The sequence below is a fragment of the Daucus carota genome, chromosome 9, assembly GCF_001625215.2.
Source record: "Daucus carota subsp. sativus chromosome 9, DH1 v3.0, whole genome shotgun sequence".
Classification (NCBI taxonomy): Eukaryota; Viridiplantae; Streptophyta; class Magnoliopsida; order Apiales; family Apiaceae; genus Daucus; species Daucus carota.
The window spans coordinates 9046207-9064261 of record NC_030389.2 but is presented as its reverse complement, the minus strand read 5'-3'; the positions used below and the strand labels follow the sequence as shown (position 1 = coordinate 9064261).

The 18055-nt window shown below is 39.9% G+C and overlaps 2 protein-coding genes across 3 annotated transcripts in view; both read left to right on the top strand.

The window, feature by feature from the left end:
• Positions 1–18055, top strand: part of LOC108202644 (3-hydroxyisobutyryl-CoA hydrolase 1) — a 28357-nt gene that overhangs the window by 5679 nt on the left and 4623 nt on the right. The window contains exons 7-8 of the mRNA XM_017371138.2: positions 937–1021; positions 2971–3056. Of these exons, the coding sequence (XP_017226627.1) occupies positions 937–1021; positions 2971–3056 (171 nt within the window). The remainder of the gene's footprint in view (positions 1–936; positions 1022–2970; positions 3057–18055) is intronic.
• LOC135146711 (serine/threonine-protein phosphatase 7 long form homolog) lies at positions 5398–14216 on the top strand. Of its 2 annotated transcripts, XM_064084312.1 has the most exons (5): positions 5398–8817; positions 8926–12418; positions 12522–12601; positions 12689–13205; positions 13335–14216. In XM_064084312.1, the coding sequence occupies exons 2-5, from the start codon at positions 12359–12361 to the stop codon at positions 13644–13646; spliced, it is 969 nt and encodes a 322-aa protein (XP_063940382.1). In that variant the 5' UTR covers positions 5398–8817; positions 8926–12358; the 3' UTR covers positions 13647–14216. The 2 variants fall into 2 exon arrangements, with proteins under 2 accessions (XP_063940382.1, XP_017226628.2); XM_017371139.2 differs by having other exon boundaries at positions 5398–12418.

The window sequence follows — 18055 nt, the reverse complement described above, 5'->3', positions numbered from 1 at the left end:
TATTATTAGTGTCCCGATATTTAGTTAGAACGTTAATTATAAATTCACTTGCATCTTATTTTGTATTATGGTATTTTGTTGGGAGGTAGCAAAAATAAAATTAAGTTAGCGGCCCATTTTTTAGTTTTGCCCTGGGCCCTCATATGATATGGAAAATTTTGAGAATAAACTAGGCAGTGGTAGTGGAAGTAACATTTTTCTTGTTATCATCTGCATCCAAATAGATTCTTCTCTTGTGCCACTGAGAAATCGCAGGGTTATTTCTTTTCTGCGGTTGATCAACCCAAGCCTACATTATAGTGTGTTGATCCGAGATTTATGGTTTATAATGTATTGACTAAAAAAATAAATAAACTGCGCGACGTATAGTAAAGAGTTTACACAAAGAAATTGGTTGGGGTAAACTTGAAAAGATATCGTTGACATATATAGATCCTTCTGGTTATTTTTGTAATAATAGAGTCCAACCGCCTGTGTCTACAAAAAATAGTCTTAATTTTATATTCTAATTTGTCTAAATCTGAGGTACTTGCCTGAGCCAGCAAGCCCAATAGGAATTCTATAGCCTCAGTTACAAGAAATGATTCCTACCACAATAACACTAAACAAACTGTGTTAAATAAAATTAACCTCTATAAAGATAAGTTCCATACAAAAGATAATTATTAACTTATTCTAGAATATCTTCAAAAGCCAATAGTATCAAGCTGTCCATTTTCTGTGGTCCTAGTCTTACGTTGTCCTCGACTTCTGCGACTTCTGCATCACTTCTGACAGTATTTTAGTTTGTGTTCTAGTAATATTACTAGTTATTGGCGACATTCTTTAGAAAAAGCATTAGTAGAACGTGTACTTGTGGCTTGTGCCACTTTTGATAACTTTCTTCATCTTCATTTGGTTCTAGTTCACAGTATATAATACTTGGCATAATTGCAGGTTTTTGCAATGCCAGAAACTGCTCTAGGGCTTTTTCCAGATGTTGGTGCCTCTTATTATTTATCAAGACTTCGTGGATTCTTCGGTAATGGCTGGAACATGTTAAACTTGACAATATTATATATAACATAGCATTCTCTAACATAAATATATCATTAAAACAAAATTAAAGATTAAAATATATACAATAAAATAACAAATATTGTTAATCATCAGGGACTATGAGCTAGTGTGTGTGTGTGTGCATAGGTTAAGGTTCAAATGAGAACTAGTTCCGCGGAGAACTCATATGTTCTTACATTTACGTGTTCTGTAAAAAGTTTTGACTTTTTGTTTTTCTCATGTTTGCCCTTTATTACATAACACATCAAATTTTAATGAATAATGTCATAATTTTCATAGAACAGAAATTATATAACTACTACGTTTCGTACATATCATTCACGTGTTGAGTAAATAACTTTTCATAATATTTTTTCTAAATGCAGTTATTTCTCATTATTGTGTTTTAATTTACAGAACACATGTATTTTGGATAAAAGATACGATAAATTCTGAAAAATAACAAGAGTTCTCCAGACTCTTGTATGGATGGATCGGCGGCCGCTACTGCACACTAATCAGTACCTCAGTCCATTAATCACCAAAGCACTAAAACTATAAAACATAATACAACCATAGTTTGATACTCAAAAGTAGAGCTGTAAACGAACCGAGCTGGTCGTTAAGAAACTCGACTCGACTCGGTAAGAAACTCGACTCGGTTCGGCTCGACTCGTTAACGAGCTCGAGTTCGAACAACGAAATCTGTTCGATAAGCTTAACGAGTCGATCCGAGCTTTTTAGATGTCCGACTCGACTCGACTCGATTTTGACTCGAACTCGAGTTCGACTCGTTAAACTCGAACTCGAACTCGACTCGGTATCTATATACATTAAAAAAATAATCTTTTTTATATTATTTAAAGAATGGATTAATAATAAGATTTTTGGTTTTTGTTCTTTTTATTTTAAACTTTTAATTTTTAATATTTTTTAAGTGTGTAGACAAAATCAAAGCCAAGAAAAGAAAAAAAGTTGAAATTTTTATCAATCGACTCGGTTTCGACTCGACTCGGTATCGACTCGACTCGGTTCGTTAAGAACTCGAACTCGACTCGGTCGTTAACGAACTCGAGTTCGAACCAAGAAAAAAGATCGATAAGATAATCGAGTTTGGCTCGACTCGGTAAAAAAAAGCTCGACTCGAACTCGAACTCGGTAAAACTCGACTCGACTCGGTTCGTTTACAGCCCTACTCAAAAGTTTGTGACTAATTTATAGGTATATTATATGATATATAAAAGTTTACATGTATACATACATATAAGATATTTATATATACACGCACATAAACAATTACACACATATACATATATATACATACATATAATAGAGAGAAGCAAAGAAGTAGAAAAAATTCTTTCCAATGAGGCAGAGAAGAAGCCGATGGAGGCTGCTGCTGTTGCTGTTTAGTCGTTGGTATTGAATGGGAGACTGTTGTGTTTTAAATCTAGGGTTTTTATTAAAAAAAGTCAATATTGATTGGGTTATAAACCAGTCGGGTCACATTGTCTACTAATCGACTCGACTAGTCAACTAGTCGCCTGAAACACTGACATTAGCTGAGTCGCTGCAATTAGTTGATAGGATCCCGGTCGATGACGCTACTAGTCGACTGACTCAACAACAACGCGTTGGAGTTATTTCACCTCCATATGTATGGCCAAATGTCATCAATTCCGCCATGTCACCAGTTTAGGGCATAAATGTGCTGGTGGGTTTATACAAGAAGCTGGTATACTTTAGGTTTACATTATCAGTTAATGAATTTCAGGTTTTACCCTAAATGACAAGAAGCTTTTCTGGAGTGTAATTTTTTTTCTCAGCTCTTTTTAAGTCGCTCATTTTGGTGGGAATTTGTATAGCTGTAATATAAATCTAGGATTTATTTATATCCATATTTTTTAAGTCTTCCTTTCGGACATTTTGTAGGAGAATATGTTGGCCTTACTGGTGCTAGGTTAGATGGAGCTGAAATGCTTGCATGTGGCCTTGCTACTCACTTTGTCCCGTCAAAGGTATAGTTTGGCACATTTTATAATCTATCAACATGTCTCCACTGTGGATTTTATGAAACTTTTACATATAGAACAAAGTACAATTAAACCTCGATTAAGCAAAATCTGTTAGAGTAATAGCTTTGATTAGGTAATCAATTTGTTTGGTCCTGACAGGCGCCAATGTTACATAGTAATAATTTCGCTAAATGTATTAGATAATTAATAAAAATTGGATATCATTAGGTCCCAATAAATATATAAGGTAATAATCCAGAATTTTATATATAATTCATATATTCACCATACAATTTGATTCTTTCGAAAATATGAATGTATGGTCACTTATACTCTCCCACCAAAATCAAAATTAACATCGTACTTGATTTTTTATAAAGCATATATGAAGTTATGAACCCAGGTATTATTATTATTCCTTACTGTTATATTATAAGTTTATGAATTTAGATTTCATATATAATGAATTTTTGATTCTGTGTGAGTGAATGAATCTTTGATTCTGTGTGAGTGTGTGTGTGTTTATATATGGTTGTACTCCACTAGAAACCTCCTTAGCCTAGAAACTGGAAACTAATATTATTATTTAGTTTGTTGTTTATGTGGGGCTGGGTGGGGCCTTCTGATGTGGCCCCACATTGCTGTAGACCCTGCTGACATGGTAGTGGGTCCTTGCTGATTTGACAGTGGGGCGCAAGCATGGCAGGGGCTAAAGTGTAAAATAGGGGAAGTAATCGTGCGAAGTAGGGGGCATAATGTAAGTTTTAACAAATAAAGGAAACATAATATAAGTTTTTAAAAATATTTTTTAGTTTCTATTTAGATTTGGTTTATATATATATATATATATATTATATATATATATATATATATATATTACATACATACATACATACATACATACATACATACATACATACATATAGGCTCCCTTTCATTTATAACCACTATGTTCAACCACTTTTCAAAAACAACCAGTTTTTTTTCGAGCTTTCAAAACTAACCAGTCTAATTCATTCGAAAACGGGCGACCCAAACCATTTCAAATTCCCTGTACGGGACGCCCTTCCAAAAGGCGACCCATGCATGCATGCATGGCCATATGGGTCGCCCTATACACGGGCGACCCTGACCTATTTTTTTTTTAAAGAAAAATCATTAATCGGATAATTCTTATACATTATTTGTGATATTATATTTTATATTTATATTATTATATTATGTAATGATATAATATAATATTATAGATTGTAATATTTAAATATTTAAGCTCATATTGAAGTATAATTTAAAAGGTAATTAAATATATATATATTTCAATGACCAAACGACGATAATCACCCCCAACTACCGTTAAAGTTACGAGCCGGATACACCGCTAAAGATTTCATTAAAATGAGAATTCTAAGTCCTTAATGTTCTCAATCCTTGGTGATGTCCACAATATAGTCGGAACCATATTCTTCATCATCATCTTCATCGTCCTCAGCGTCAACATCTCCCCAAATTGCCCAATAATCAGCTTCATCATGTGCATCAAGTTTAGCCTGCAATGCATCGCATTCTTGCTTAATTCCAGCCATGTATCGATTGTAGCGAGCATCAGAAAATGGGATACCCAAACGACGAAGTCTGTCATTAAAAAGTTTATCAACTTCAGGATAACGTCTCCCCTCGTCCTCAACCTCCCGCTCTGTCGGCACCCAATCTTTGCCATTTCGGGCTCTCCTAGTAGAAAACTTGCGTTGCAAATAGTACGCATGATCCCACTTGATCTTCAATGTCTGTGGTGGTTTGCTTTTAGGAGCTACTGCAGGTCGTTGATTGTTTTGGTTGCTGCGCATCCCTCTCAACAATAGCTCCGGTTGTTGTCTTCTCTGTTGTTGCTGTTCCAGGCGTTTTTCGTAGCCGGGGGACATTGGCCTTTTACCCCTTTCCATCTTGGTGCAGTTGAAGTGATGAATGAAATATTGTTTTCGATGTATTTTCGTAGTTCAAATGTGGAAACTGAGTTCAATGTATGTGTAGAAGGCAGACTGGAGGACTTATTTATAAGACAACTCGCGAAGGAATTATTGTTAGGCAAAAATTCAAATCCGACTGTATTCTGAAGTATCTTTTCATTAAATGCATGCTTTGATTCTTTAAATGCATGCTTTCTATTTGCATGCGTATTTTGATGGAAGACATGGTTCACATGTGTACAGTATTAAGCCTGATATATTTCACATGTGTTGTGTTGTACTGTAGCTTTAAAAGTTTGAAATGACAACTCTCTGCTGCAGTGTTGTTTTCTTTGCAGTCTTCTTTTGCAGTGTTGTCTCTATTTTGTTTAAAGTGGTGAGAAGACAACTCATATTTACAGTTTTCAAATGACAAGGTAAATTCTATACAGGCCTTTACTGCTAAAATGACTAGATCATGCACTGAAGCACGATAGATAAATGTAGAACAATTAAATCCGTGACATTAACTTGAAAATATGTCATTACAAGTGCTTGAAACCAAATTGCGACAAATTTAACAACACAACATTTAAATCACGAGAAAAGCCACAAACAATGCGATCATTAAACAAACTAATCCTACTACGGAAGTCAATGCCTTATGCATCTTCCTGCTTCTCTCCAGGATAATTGCATTCTTGAGTTCTTGCACCCTTTACTCATAAGCGTGAAGAGTGTCCTGCAGATGTAGACGCTCATTATTCAATCGAGTAATTATAGCATCGTCCTCCAAAGGCTCATCATCAAGCCATTTGAAATAATGACAGCTATTTGCCTGTAGTGAAATATTGGACAGTTTTAAGCACAAAAAATGTAAACATATGATGTTTATTCGAAAACTTTACTTACATTTCGAGAACCACAGCAGTAAAATCTTTGAGCCATCATCTCATCATTCCCACAAGTTCGTATTTTAGCCCTCAAACCACAATTACAGAGGTGGTTGCTTGATGCAACGAGAGAGCTTGAATACAATGATATCATCGAAATTGTAACAAAACAAAACAAACAAAAATTTTCAACCTCCACTGATTAGACTCTACAAAGTTTCGCACTTTATAGAATAGGTTCACATGATCAACAGTAAAGATTAGACCCACGTTTTCATACTGCCACTCTATAGATAAGAGTACACACTGCCAAACCATAGCATGCATTGAAAGAATTTTTGAGTTAGGGACGCCCTACCATATGGCGACCCATGCTCTGATGCATGGCCATATGGGTCGCCCTATACACGGGCGACCCTCGCTTATTTTTTTTATAAAAAAATTAAATAATTGGATAATTCTTATACATTATTTGTGATATTATATTTTATATTATTATATTATGTAATGATATAATATAATATTTATACATTGTAATATTATAATATTTAAGCTCATATTGAAATATAATTTAAAAGTTAATTATATATATATAGGCAAGTGCTCAAATACAAACTCCTTAGTGTACAAACGTACAAACAATCACTAAATGACTTGAACACAATCACTAAATGATTGAACATAATCACTAAATCTACCAGGAGGGTCTGATGGAGAGATAAGGGGAGGGGAGCACTTACGGGGCGGCATAGCCGAGTGGTGGTGCAGCGCGGCCGGCTGCAGCCGCGACGCCGGCGCAAGGGCAGTGCTAGAAACACGATTGAGGGATAGAGACACGATTGAGGGAGATGAGAAAAGCAGTGGTGAATGTGTGTGTTTGTGTGTGTATAGCACTAATCAGTGAGGGAACAACCAGAGAGAGAGCCGCTAGCAGTGGTGGTGGTGGTTGGTGGTGGTGGGTGGTGATAGGTGGTGGGTGGTGGTGAGAGAGAGAGAGAGGCGCTGGGCAGTGGTGGTTGGTGGTGGATGGTGGAGAGAGAGAGAGAGTGGCGCTGGGCAGTCGTGGTGGTGGTGGGTGGGGTGGTCGTGGTGGTGGTGATTGGAGGTGATTGTGGTGGCGGTGGTGATGAATGTATGTATGTATTTGTTAAATTAAAATATGCTAATCACTAAATATTATTGTTATAATCACTGGTTTGTACGTTTGTACAGTAAGGAGTTTGTACTGGAGTAAGACCCTATATATATATATATATATATATATATATATATATATATTTAATTCAAGTTTTAGTAAGTATCTAATTAATAATATTGTAATTACATAGCTAGTAATAAAATTGTGAATTTTTGTAACCTATATGTTTCTATAAAATACCATTAGGTTTTAGCCATTGTCACACATACACAGATATTCCAGATCGACTCGTACAAACAAAGCTCTGAATGGAGAACCATAAACGATCGAGAAAGGAAGACGAGGGGATGGAAGAATGGGCTTCTGAACAAACGAAAGGCGAGCTTTCAATTGATGCGGAAAGGGCATCGAGGAAGATGAAGTTTGTTGCGAAGATGCAGTTGTTGCAGTATCGAGAAGAAAGAAAGGGCAGACATTGGGTGCCGACCAAGGATGAGACCCACCCTGAGGTTATGTATGTAGTAGGCAAGGCGTTGCGAGAATATCACTTCAAAAAAGATAGAGATACAAATAATTCTTTCTTGAGAGGACAGATCACGGAGGAGCAAAGGGTAGCATTGTTGGAAGAGAGCTGTGCAGAATACGATGAAAAAGTGATAGATATTGTGAAATCGAATTTTGACGAGTATGCAAAGCATCCGTGATGAATTTTGTCATATGTTAGACGTGAGTCATTTTGAAGTAGTTGTAATGTTGTGTTTATACTCTTACTAAGTGCAATTTCATTGAAATAAATATAATGCAAGTACAAACAACTAGATTTATCGAAATAAAAGCAAGAACAAAATATATTATTCGGAATCATCAAAATCAGTTTCCTCTTCATCGGACATCGGCTCATCGGACAAGTAATTTGGATTTTGAAGAAGTTGACATTCTTCTTCAAAAGTCATTTCCCTGCCGCTAGCAGTTGCTGAATCTTTTATCAACTTAAGCATGTAGAAACGACAACGACGCAACAACATTCTGTTGTTCTCTTCCCTTATTTGTCCCACAGCTTCAATGAACAAACGGCGATAATCACCCCAACTACCGTTAAAGTTACGAGCCGGATACACGCCTAAAGAATCGCGGACGGGGAGCTTTGCACCGAGACCAATCAGATCATTTCTCAACTGATCCGATTCTTCAAGACGGAATGCCCACTCGCGCCGCTCTCCAGCGAAATACTCTTTGGGATCGGTGTATCTCAAACTATAGTAGTCGTCATCCATTTGTCGTAGCAACCAAATTCTAGAGGATGAGAACATTTCGTGATGAGAAGATTTAAGTTTGAAGTTGTAAGTGTAGACACCTTCAATAAACATGAGTACATATAGACTAATAATCCACTGTAGGCATGTGAACTAGTTGAGTTGGAAGGCTAGGGTTGCACAGCTTTCATGGACTGTAGCCATGTGAAGCTACTTGAGTATAGTGGTGAAGGTGTCTGAATCGGTCAATGTGAAACTGCATAGATTCCTTTACTGTAACCATGATAAAAGTAAATGACATGGTCTTTTTGGCAGAGATTCGGAGACTGTACCCATGTGAACCCTATAATGCATCCATGTGAATTATTTTTTGCAGAAATTCGGAGACTGTAGCCATGTGCAGCCATGTAATGCTTCGGGGCATGTGAAACTGCATAGATTCCTTCGGGGTCAGATTACAAGACTGTAGCCATGTGAAGCCTATAATGCACCCATGGCAGAGATTCCATTATTTTCTTCCGCAATAATGGTAGTCTGGTGAGTAAACATTTGTATGAAGGGAGCCTACTTGGGAAATTGGGCTTAAAAATAGTGGAAAACTTGTTCACACTTTTTAAACAAATCTTAATTACATGGATCCAATAGGTGAGGTTGTTCAAGGGGATACGTGCTACTGTGAAAGGCTTGCCGTTCATAGTACTTATCGAGGGACAGGGCCTAATACTGGAAGAATGATGTCCCGGTGTCCACTATGGCCAGAGGGGTGCGGATACATGTTTTGGATCGATGACCCACTTGAGGCGCGTGCTACTGCAGTGTTTACTGAGATGACTAAGGAGATGAGCGACCTCATATGGGATCATCACTTTGCAAAGGAGATAATTAGGGAGAGGCATGATGAAGACCTTAAATCTGTGAAGGGAAAAAAGAAAGGGGAGGGTTGTTCAAAAAATAAAAACGAACGTTGATTTAAGTTGATGTCCTAGTAACATGCATGTGTTGTTGTGTTTCTTATTATGTACGTACAATAATACATTTCCTTCCCCACTTTACGAACCCAGTCTTATGTATTAAGTTGTTTATTTTTTAATATTTTAAACTGATGGACTTATCATTTTCACCTATAAATAAGTCCCTCAAATCATCTCACCTTCATCACTATCTCAAACACATTATAACATTTATGGATTCCGTTGCTGTCGATAAGTGCAACTGTGACAAAGTCCTTGTTAAGAGAGTTTGTCATGACAACGGTACCGACGTTGGTAGACGGATGTTGCAATGTCCTAACGGCGCTAGTGGTTGTGGTTACTTAGTATGGCTAGATGAGCGGCTAGACACCCGGTCAACTGTGGTCATCAACAAACTTTCTGAGGAAATAAGTGACCTCAAATGGTAGCAGGCAGTGGAAATTGCAAAAATGGAGACGAAGCATGCTGAAAGGGTAAAAAAATTAAAGAAGACCATGAAAGGTGATGGATCTCGATGGGATGCTGAGGATGTTTGATGCTTTTCATGTTATGTGTTTGTCTTTCAATGTTGTTTAACTTATGCACATCTCTATCTATCTTTATAACTGTTCCAAATGTTGTTATCTCGTGTTACATTTGTAAGTGCTAACTGCTATGTTTCAGTGGCATTTTAAGTGTTACGTTGATGCTTATTATGTTTATGTGGCTTTGTCATTGTTTGTTGGAATAAAAGTGATGTTATGCAAGAATGTTTACATACATAATGACACCTAAACGGAAAAGTAGCAACAAGTAGCAAGTGTTCATACATAAGCAACAAGTACCAAATAAACATACATAAGCAAACAACGGAACTACAAACTAAAAATACATAAACTCAAAAGACATAAACTACTTCTGCTTATGCCCGAAGATATGGTTGCCCGTGTGACATCTCCTGCCCTTCCCCTTTGCATCTCTGGGTGGCTGCTGTCTCTGCTCAGGCTGGGACGGCCCCTCGGGTTCCGACTCATCTCGTACTGCCCACGGACTACTCTCAGCAGCGTACGCACCAAAACTATGCATATGTACAGGATTAGGAGTGGACCTCACCCCTGCCGGTGTAAGTGGAAACGCAGGTGCCCCGAACACGTAGGATGGGCTACCAAATGACGGGACCGGGGCCTGTAGCGGAGGTGTGGTGTACTGATCGGCCAGAAATGACATGTCAGGACGATAATCATCTCGATCTAAAAACTGGTATGACTCCTGAAGTGGAGAAGAAACATGTGTGTGCCCACCAGTAGCAAAGGTGTCCTCGTCATCCTCTAAATTCACCGCAAAACCACCTTCACCACCTACGTAGTCATCCCCTGAAGTCTCAGTTGGCACGTCGGGCCAACGGGGCCATTCCCCCGCCCCCGAAGGACCCCGTGCATCCCTATCTGGCGAAGTAGAGGTGCCAACATGGTGCGACCAGCCTCCCGTACCTAAGCTAGTACTGGCCACATGAGTGTAGTAAGTGCCAGGCTCCGGCTCAACTGGTGTGACAGGACGTCGACCTCTGCGTGTCGGAGGGCCTCGGTGACCCTTGACACGACCAATCAACCCCTGTAGAAGACTCTGTGCCCGATTAAGATCGGGGGCAGCAGGGTCAATGGCGGAGTCCACCTCTAGAAGCTGCTCCTCCTGTTACCAAACATAAACATGCAAAGAAAAGTCAGGCCGGGAATACATTCTAAATGACATACATATGCAGTAGAACAAAAGTAATTGTGGAAGACAGTAAAAAACTTAATAAGAAGGTTGTTTACCAATGACTGTGTGGCGCCCTGTGTCCCCTGAAAAGCATCCGCTCTGGTCCAGAATATTGGGTTAACCATGTATCTACGTGTAACATCGCGGTACCAAGGCATGTATGCGGGAGAGCAACCATCGCCCGACATGAGTGGAGGAGATGTCATAGCTCGGTGAAGGGACGTATCCCACAAACGAATGTATGTCTCCCTGGCGCCCTGCCAGTCAATGGACTCGTTGACGACGTCGTGCAACTCATGATGATTCCTACGTGGGGAGGATGTGGGTATGTCCTGAACGAACCCAAACTGCCTCGTGACCCTGTCAGTATAACACCACTCGACATATGCCATGTACATCAAAGGGGTGGGAGCTGTCCACTGCAAGTACAATGTCTGATCAGGCTGAAACTCATCATCTAAAGCTGCATACGCGCTCCACAAAAACTGTTGTACACCCATGTTATGCAAATCGTACCGGGTGATACGACTCTGAGAGTGCGGCACCTGAGTACGGGTAACTGAAGCCACCCACCTACAACAAAATGTTTAGATTAAAGATGAGAAGTAGTGCATGTGCAATAATTGAATGCGTTTATGAGAAGAGTAGCATATTAGATACCTAAGCGCAAGTGGGTAAGTCAACTTGGGTTGAGACCTGTGTCGTGGAGCTATCGTAGGGAACCGCTCGTATATCCACACCTGGTATCAAAGTACATATATGTGCACATCAAGTTGTATGGGAAGACAATAAACTGAAACTAAATGACAGTAATGGGATTAAAGAGGGTACTTTCACGCGTACCTGAAGTAATGTGGCATACCCACTGAAGTCGATTTTGATTCCCCTGCTCGCATCACACATCTTCTTGTATAGGTAGGAAAGAACAGCACTACCCCACCTACAACCACCCAGGCTCTCCAGGTCATCTAGTAACCGAAGAAGGCTTAGCTGCACATAGTTCCCGCTGCCACTGGGAAACAACGATCCGATCACACAAAGTAGGTGTGCCCTAATGTGAAAGATAGACTGCGCACCAAAATCCTCAGCCAACTCGTCCAACCGGTGACATCTGCCAAAGTGTGTAATCAACCACTGGATCTTCAAGTTGTCCTTCCTCAAATCATCGTTCCCAGGAGCCAGTCCAAGTAAATCCCGTACCAAAGCCACCCTCTGGGCTGGAGTGGAGGTGTACCCGTGCAGGATAAGTGGACGGCCAGTGGTCCGTAAGCCGAGAATGTGATGAACATCCTCCAGTGTTTGGAGATGACCTGGAGAGCCTGGGTGGTTATAGTTGGGGTAGTGCTGTTCTTTCCTACCTATACAGGAAGATGTGTGATGCGAGCAGGGGAGTCAAAATCGACTTCAGTGGGTATGCCACATTACTTCAGGTACGCGTGAAAGTACCCTCTTTAATCCCATTACTGTCATTTAGTTTCAGTTTATTGTCTTCCCATACAACTTGATGTGCACATATATGTATTTTGATACCAGGTGTGGATATACGAGCGGTTCCCTACGATAGCTCCACGACACAGGTCTCAAACCCAATTGACTTACCCACTTGCGCTTAGGTATCTAATATGCTACTCTTCTCATAAACGCATTCAATTATTGCACATGCACTACTTCTCTTCTTTAATCTAAACATTTTGTTGTAGGTGGGTGGCTTCAGTTACCCGTACTCAGGTGCCGCACTCTCAGAGTCGTATCACCCGGTACGAGTTGGATAACATTGGTGTACAACAGTTTTTGTGGAGGCCGTATGCAGCTTTAGATGATGAGTTTCAGCCCGATCAGACATTGTACTTGCAGTGGACAGCTCCCACCCCTTTGATGTACATGGCATATGTCGAGTGGTGTTATACTGACAGGGTCACGAGGCAATTTGGGTTCGTTCAGGACATACCCACATCCTCCCCACGTAGGAATCATCATGAGTTGCACGACGTCGTCAACGAGTCCATTGACTGGCAGGGCCCTATGGAGACATACATTCGTTTGTGGGATACGTCCCTTCACCGAGCTATGACATCTCCTCCACTCATGCCTGGCGATGGTTGCGCTCCCGCATACATGCCTTGGTACCTCGAGGTTACACGTAGATACATGGTTAACCCAATATTCTGGACCAGAGCGGATGCTTTTCAGGGGACACAGGGCGCCACACAGTCATTGGTAAACAACCTTCTTATTAAGTTTTTTACTGTCTTCCACAATTACTTTTGTTCTACTGCATATGTTATGTCATTTAGAATGTATTCCCGGCCTGACTTTTCCTTGCATGTTTATGTTTGGTAACAATAGGAAGAGCTTCTAGAGGTGGACTCCGCCATTGACCCTGCTGCCCCCGATCTTAATCGGGCACAGAGTCTTCTACAGGGGTTGATTGGTCGTGTCAGGGGTCACCGAGGCCCTCCGACACGCAGAGGTCGGCGTCCTGTCACACCAGTTGAGCCGGAGCCTGGCACTTACTACACTCATGTGGCCAGTACTAGCTCAGGTACGGGAGGCTGGTCGCACCATGTTGGCACCTCTACTTCGCCAGATAGGGATGCACGGGGTCCTTCAGGGGCGGGGGAATGGCCCCGTTGGCCCGACGTGCCAACTGAGACTTGAGGGGATGACTACGTAGGTGGTGAAGGTGGTTTTGCGGTGAATTTATAGGATGACGAGGACACCTCTGCTACTGGTGGGCACACACATGTTTCTCCTCCACTTTAAGAGTCATACCAGTTTTTAGATCGAGATGCTTATCGTCCTGACATGTCATTCCTGGTCGATCAGTACACCACACCTCCGCTACAGGCCCCGGTCCCGTCATTTGGTAGCCCATCCTACGTGTTCGGGGCACCTACGTTTCCACTTACACCGGCAGGGGTGAGGTCCACTCCTACTCCTGTACATATGCATAGTTTTGGTGCGTACGCTGCTGAGAGTAGTCTGTGGGCAGTACGAGAAGAGTCGGAACCCGAGGGGCCGTCCCAGCCTGAGCAGAGACAGCAGCCACCCAGAGATGCAAAGAGGAAGGGCAGGAGATGTCACACGGGTAGCCATATCTTCGGGCATAAGAAGAAGTAGTTTATGTATTTTGAGTTTATGTATTTTCAGTTTGTAGTTCCGTTGTTTGCTTATGTATGTTTATTTGGTACTTGTTGCTTATGTATGAACACTTGCTACTTGTTGCTACTTTTCCGTTTAGGTGTCATTATGTATGTAAACATTCTTGCATAACATCACTTTTATTCCAACAAACAATGACAAAGCCACATAAACATAATAAGCATCAACGTAACACTTAAAATGCCACTGAAACATAGCATTTAGCACTTACAAATGTAACACGAGATAACAACATTTGGAACAGTTATAAAGATAGATAGAGATGTGCATAAGTTAAACAACATTGAAAGACAAACACATAACATAAAAAACATCAAACATCCTCAGCATCCCATCGAGATCCATCACCCTTCATGGTCTTCTTTAATTTTTTTACCATTTCAGCATGCTTCGTCTCCATTTCTGCAATTTCCACTGCCTGCTACCATTTGAGGTCACTTATTTCCTCAGAAAGTTTGTTGATGACCACAGTTGACCGGGTGTCTAGCCGCTCATCTAGCCATACTAAGTAACCACAACCACTAGCGCCGTTAGGACATTGCAACATCCGTCTACCAACGTCGGGACCGTTGTCATGACAAACTCTCTTAACAAGGACTTTGTCACAGTTGCACTTATCGACAGCAACGGAATCCATAAATGTTATAATGTGTTTGAGATAGTGATGAAGGTGAGATGATTTGAGGGACTTATTTATAGGTGAAAATGATAAGTCCATCAGTTTAAAATATTAAAAAATAAACAACTTAATACATAAGACTGGGTTCGTAAAGTGGGGAAGGAAATGTATTATTGTACGTACATAATAAGAAACACAACAACACATGCATGTTACTAGGACATCAACTTAAATCAACGTTCGTTTTTATTTTTTGAACAACCCTCCCCTTTCTTTTTTCCCTTCACAGATTTAAGGTCTTCATTATGCCTCTCCCTAATCCTCTCCTTTGCAAAGTGATGATCCCATATGAGGTCGCTCATCTCCTTAGTAATCTCAGTAAACACTGCAGTAGCACGCGCCTCAAGTGGGTCATCGATCCAAAACATGTATCCGCACCCCTCTGGCCATAGTGGACACCGGGACATCATTCTTCCAGCATTAGGCCCAGTCCCTCGATAAGTACTATGAACGGCAAGCCTTTCACAGTAGCACTTATCCCCTTGAACAACCTCACCTATTGGATCATGTAATTAAGATTTGTTTAAAAAGTGTGAACAAGTTTTCCACTATTTTTAAGCCTAATTTCCCAAATAGGCTCCCTTCATACAAATGTTTACTCACCAGATTACCATTATTGCGGAAGAAAATAATGGAATCTCTGCCATGGGTGCATTATAGGCTTCACATGGCTATAGTCTTGTAATCTGACCCCGAAGGAATCTATGCAGTTTCACATGCCCCAAGCATTACATGGCTGCACATGGCTACAGTCTCCGAATTTCTGCAAAAAATAATTCACATGGGTGCATTATAGGGTTCACATGGGTACAGTCTCCGAATCTCTGCCAAAAAGACCATGTCATTTACTTTTATCATGGTTACAGTAAAGGAATCTATGCAGTTTCACATGGACCGATTCAGACACCTTCACCACTATACTCAAGTAGCTTCACATGGCTACAGTCCATGAAAGCTGTGCAACCCTAGCCTTCCAACTCAACTAGTTCACATGCCTACAGTGGATTATTAGTCTATATGTACTCATGTTTATTGAAGGTGTCTACACTTACAACTTAAATCTTCTCATCACGAAATGTTCTCATCCTCTAGAATTTGGTTGCTACGACAAATGGATGACGACTACTATAGTTTGAGATACACCGATCCTAAAGAGTATTTCGCTGGAGTGCGGCGCGAGTGGGCATTCCGTCTTGAAGAATCGGATCAGTTGAGAAATGATCTGATTGGTCTCGGTGCAAAGCTCCCCGTCCGCGATTCTTTAGGCGTGTATCCGGCTCGTAACTTGAACGGTAGTTGGGGTGATTATCGCCGTTTGGTCATTGAAGCTGTGGGACTAATAAGGGAAAAGGACAACAGAATGTTGTTGCGTCGTTGTCGTTTCTACATGCTTAAGTTGGTAAAAAATTCGGCAACTGCTAGCGGCAGGGAAATGGCTTTTGAAGAAGAATGTCAACTTCTTCAAAATCCGATGAAGAGGCAATTGATTCTGATGATTCCGAATAATATATTTTGTTCTTGCTTTTATTTCGATAAATCTAGTTGTTTGTACTTGCATTATATTTATTTCAATGAAATTGCACTTAGTAAGAGCATAAACACAACATTACAACTACTTCAAAATGACTCACGTCTAACATATGACAAAATTCATCACGGATGCTTTGCATACTCGTCAAAATTCGATCTCACCACTTTTGCATCGTATTCTGCCCAGCTCTCTTCCAACAATGCTACCCTTTGCTCCTCCGTGATCTGTCCTCTCAAGAAAGAATTATTTGTATCTCTATCTTTTTTGAAGTGATATTTTCGCAACGCCCTGCCTACTCCATACATAACCTCAGTGTCGGTCTCATCCTTGGTCGGCACCCAATGTCTGCCCTTTCTTTATTCTCGATACTGCAACAACCGCATCTCCGCAACAAACTTCATCTTCCTCGATGCCCTTTCCGCATCAATTGAAAGCTCGCCTTTCGTTTGTTCAGAAGCCCATTCTTCCATCCCCTCGTCTTCCTTTTTCGATCGTTTATGGTTCTCCATTCAGAGCTTTGTTTGTACGAGTCGATCTGGAATATGTGTGTATGTGTGACAATGGCTAAAAACCTAATGGTATTTTATAGAAACATATAAGTTACAAAAATTCACAATTTTATTACTAGCTATGTAATTACAACATTATTAATTAGATACTTACTAAAACTTGAATTAAATATATATATATATATACATAATTAATTAACTTTTAAATTATACTTCAATATGAGCTTAAATATTATAATATTACAATCTATAAATATTATATTATATCATTACATAATATAATAATATAAAATATAATATCACAAATAATGTATAAGAATTATCCGATTATTTAATTTTTTATAAAAAAAAATAAGCCAGGGTCGCCCGTGTATAGGGCGACCCATATGGTCATGCATCAGAGCATGGGTCGCCATATGGTAGGGCGTCCCTAACTCGGAAATTCTTTCAATGCATGCTATGGTTTGGCAGTGTGTAGTCTAATCTATAGAGTGGCAGTATGAAAACGTGGGTCTAATCTTTACTGTTGATCATGTGATCCTATTCAAATGGCTAAAATACCTCTGTAATTGTGGTTTGAGGGCTAAAATACGAACTTGTTGGAATGATGAGATGATGGCTCAAAGATTTTACTGCTGTGGTTCTCGAAATGTAAGTAAAGTTTTCGAATATACATCATATGTTTACATTTTTTGTGCTTAAAACTGTCCAATATTTCACTACAGGCAAATAGTTGTCATTATTTCAAATGGCTTGATGATGAGCCTTTGGAGGACGATGCTATAATTACTCGATTGAATAATGAGCGTCTACATCTGCAGGACACTCTTCACGCTTATGAGACAAGGGTGCAAGAACTCAGGAATGCAATTATCCTGGAGAGAAGCAGGAAGATGCATAAGGCATTGACTTCCGTAGTAGGATTAGTTTGTTTAATGATCGCATTGTTTGTGGCTTTTCTCGTGATTTAAATTAAATGTTGTGTTGTTAAATTTGTCGCAATTTGGTTTCAAGCACTTGTAATGACATATTTTCAAGTTAATGTCACGGATTTAATTGTTCTACATTTATCTATCGTGCTTCAGTGCATGATCTAGTCATTTTAGCAGTAAAGGCCTGTATAGAATTTCCCTTGTCATTTGAAAACTGTAAATATGAGTTGTCTTCTCACCACTTTAAACAAAAT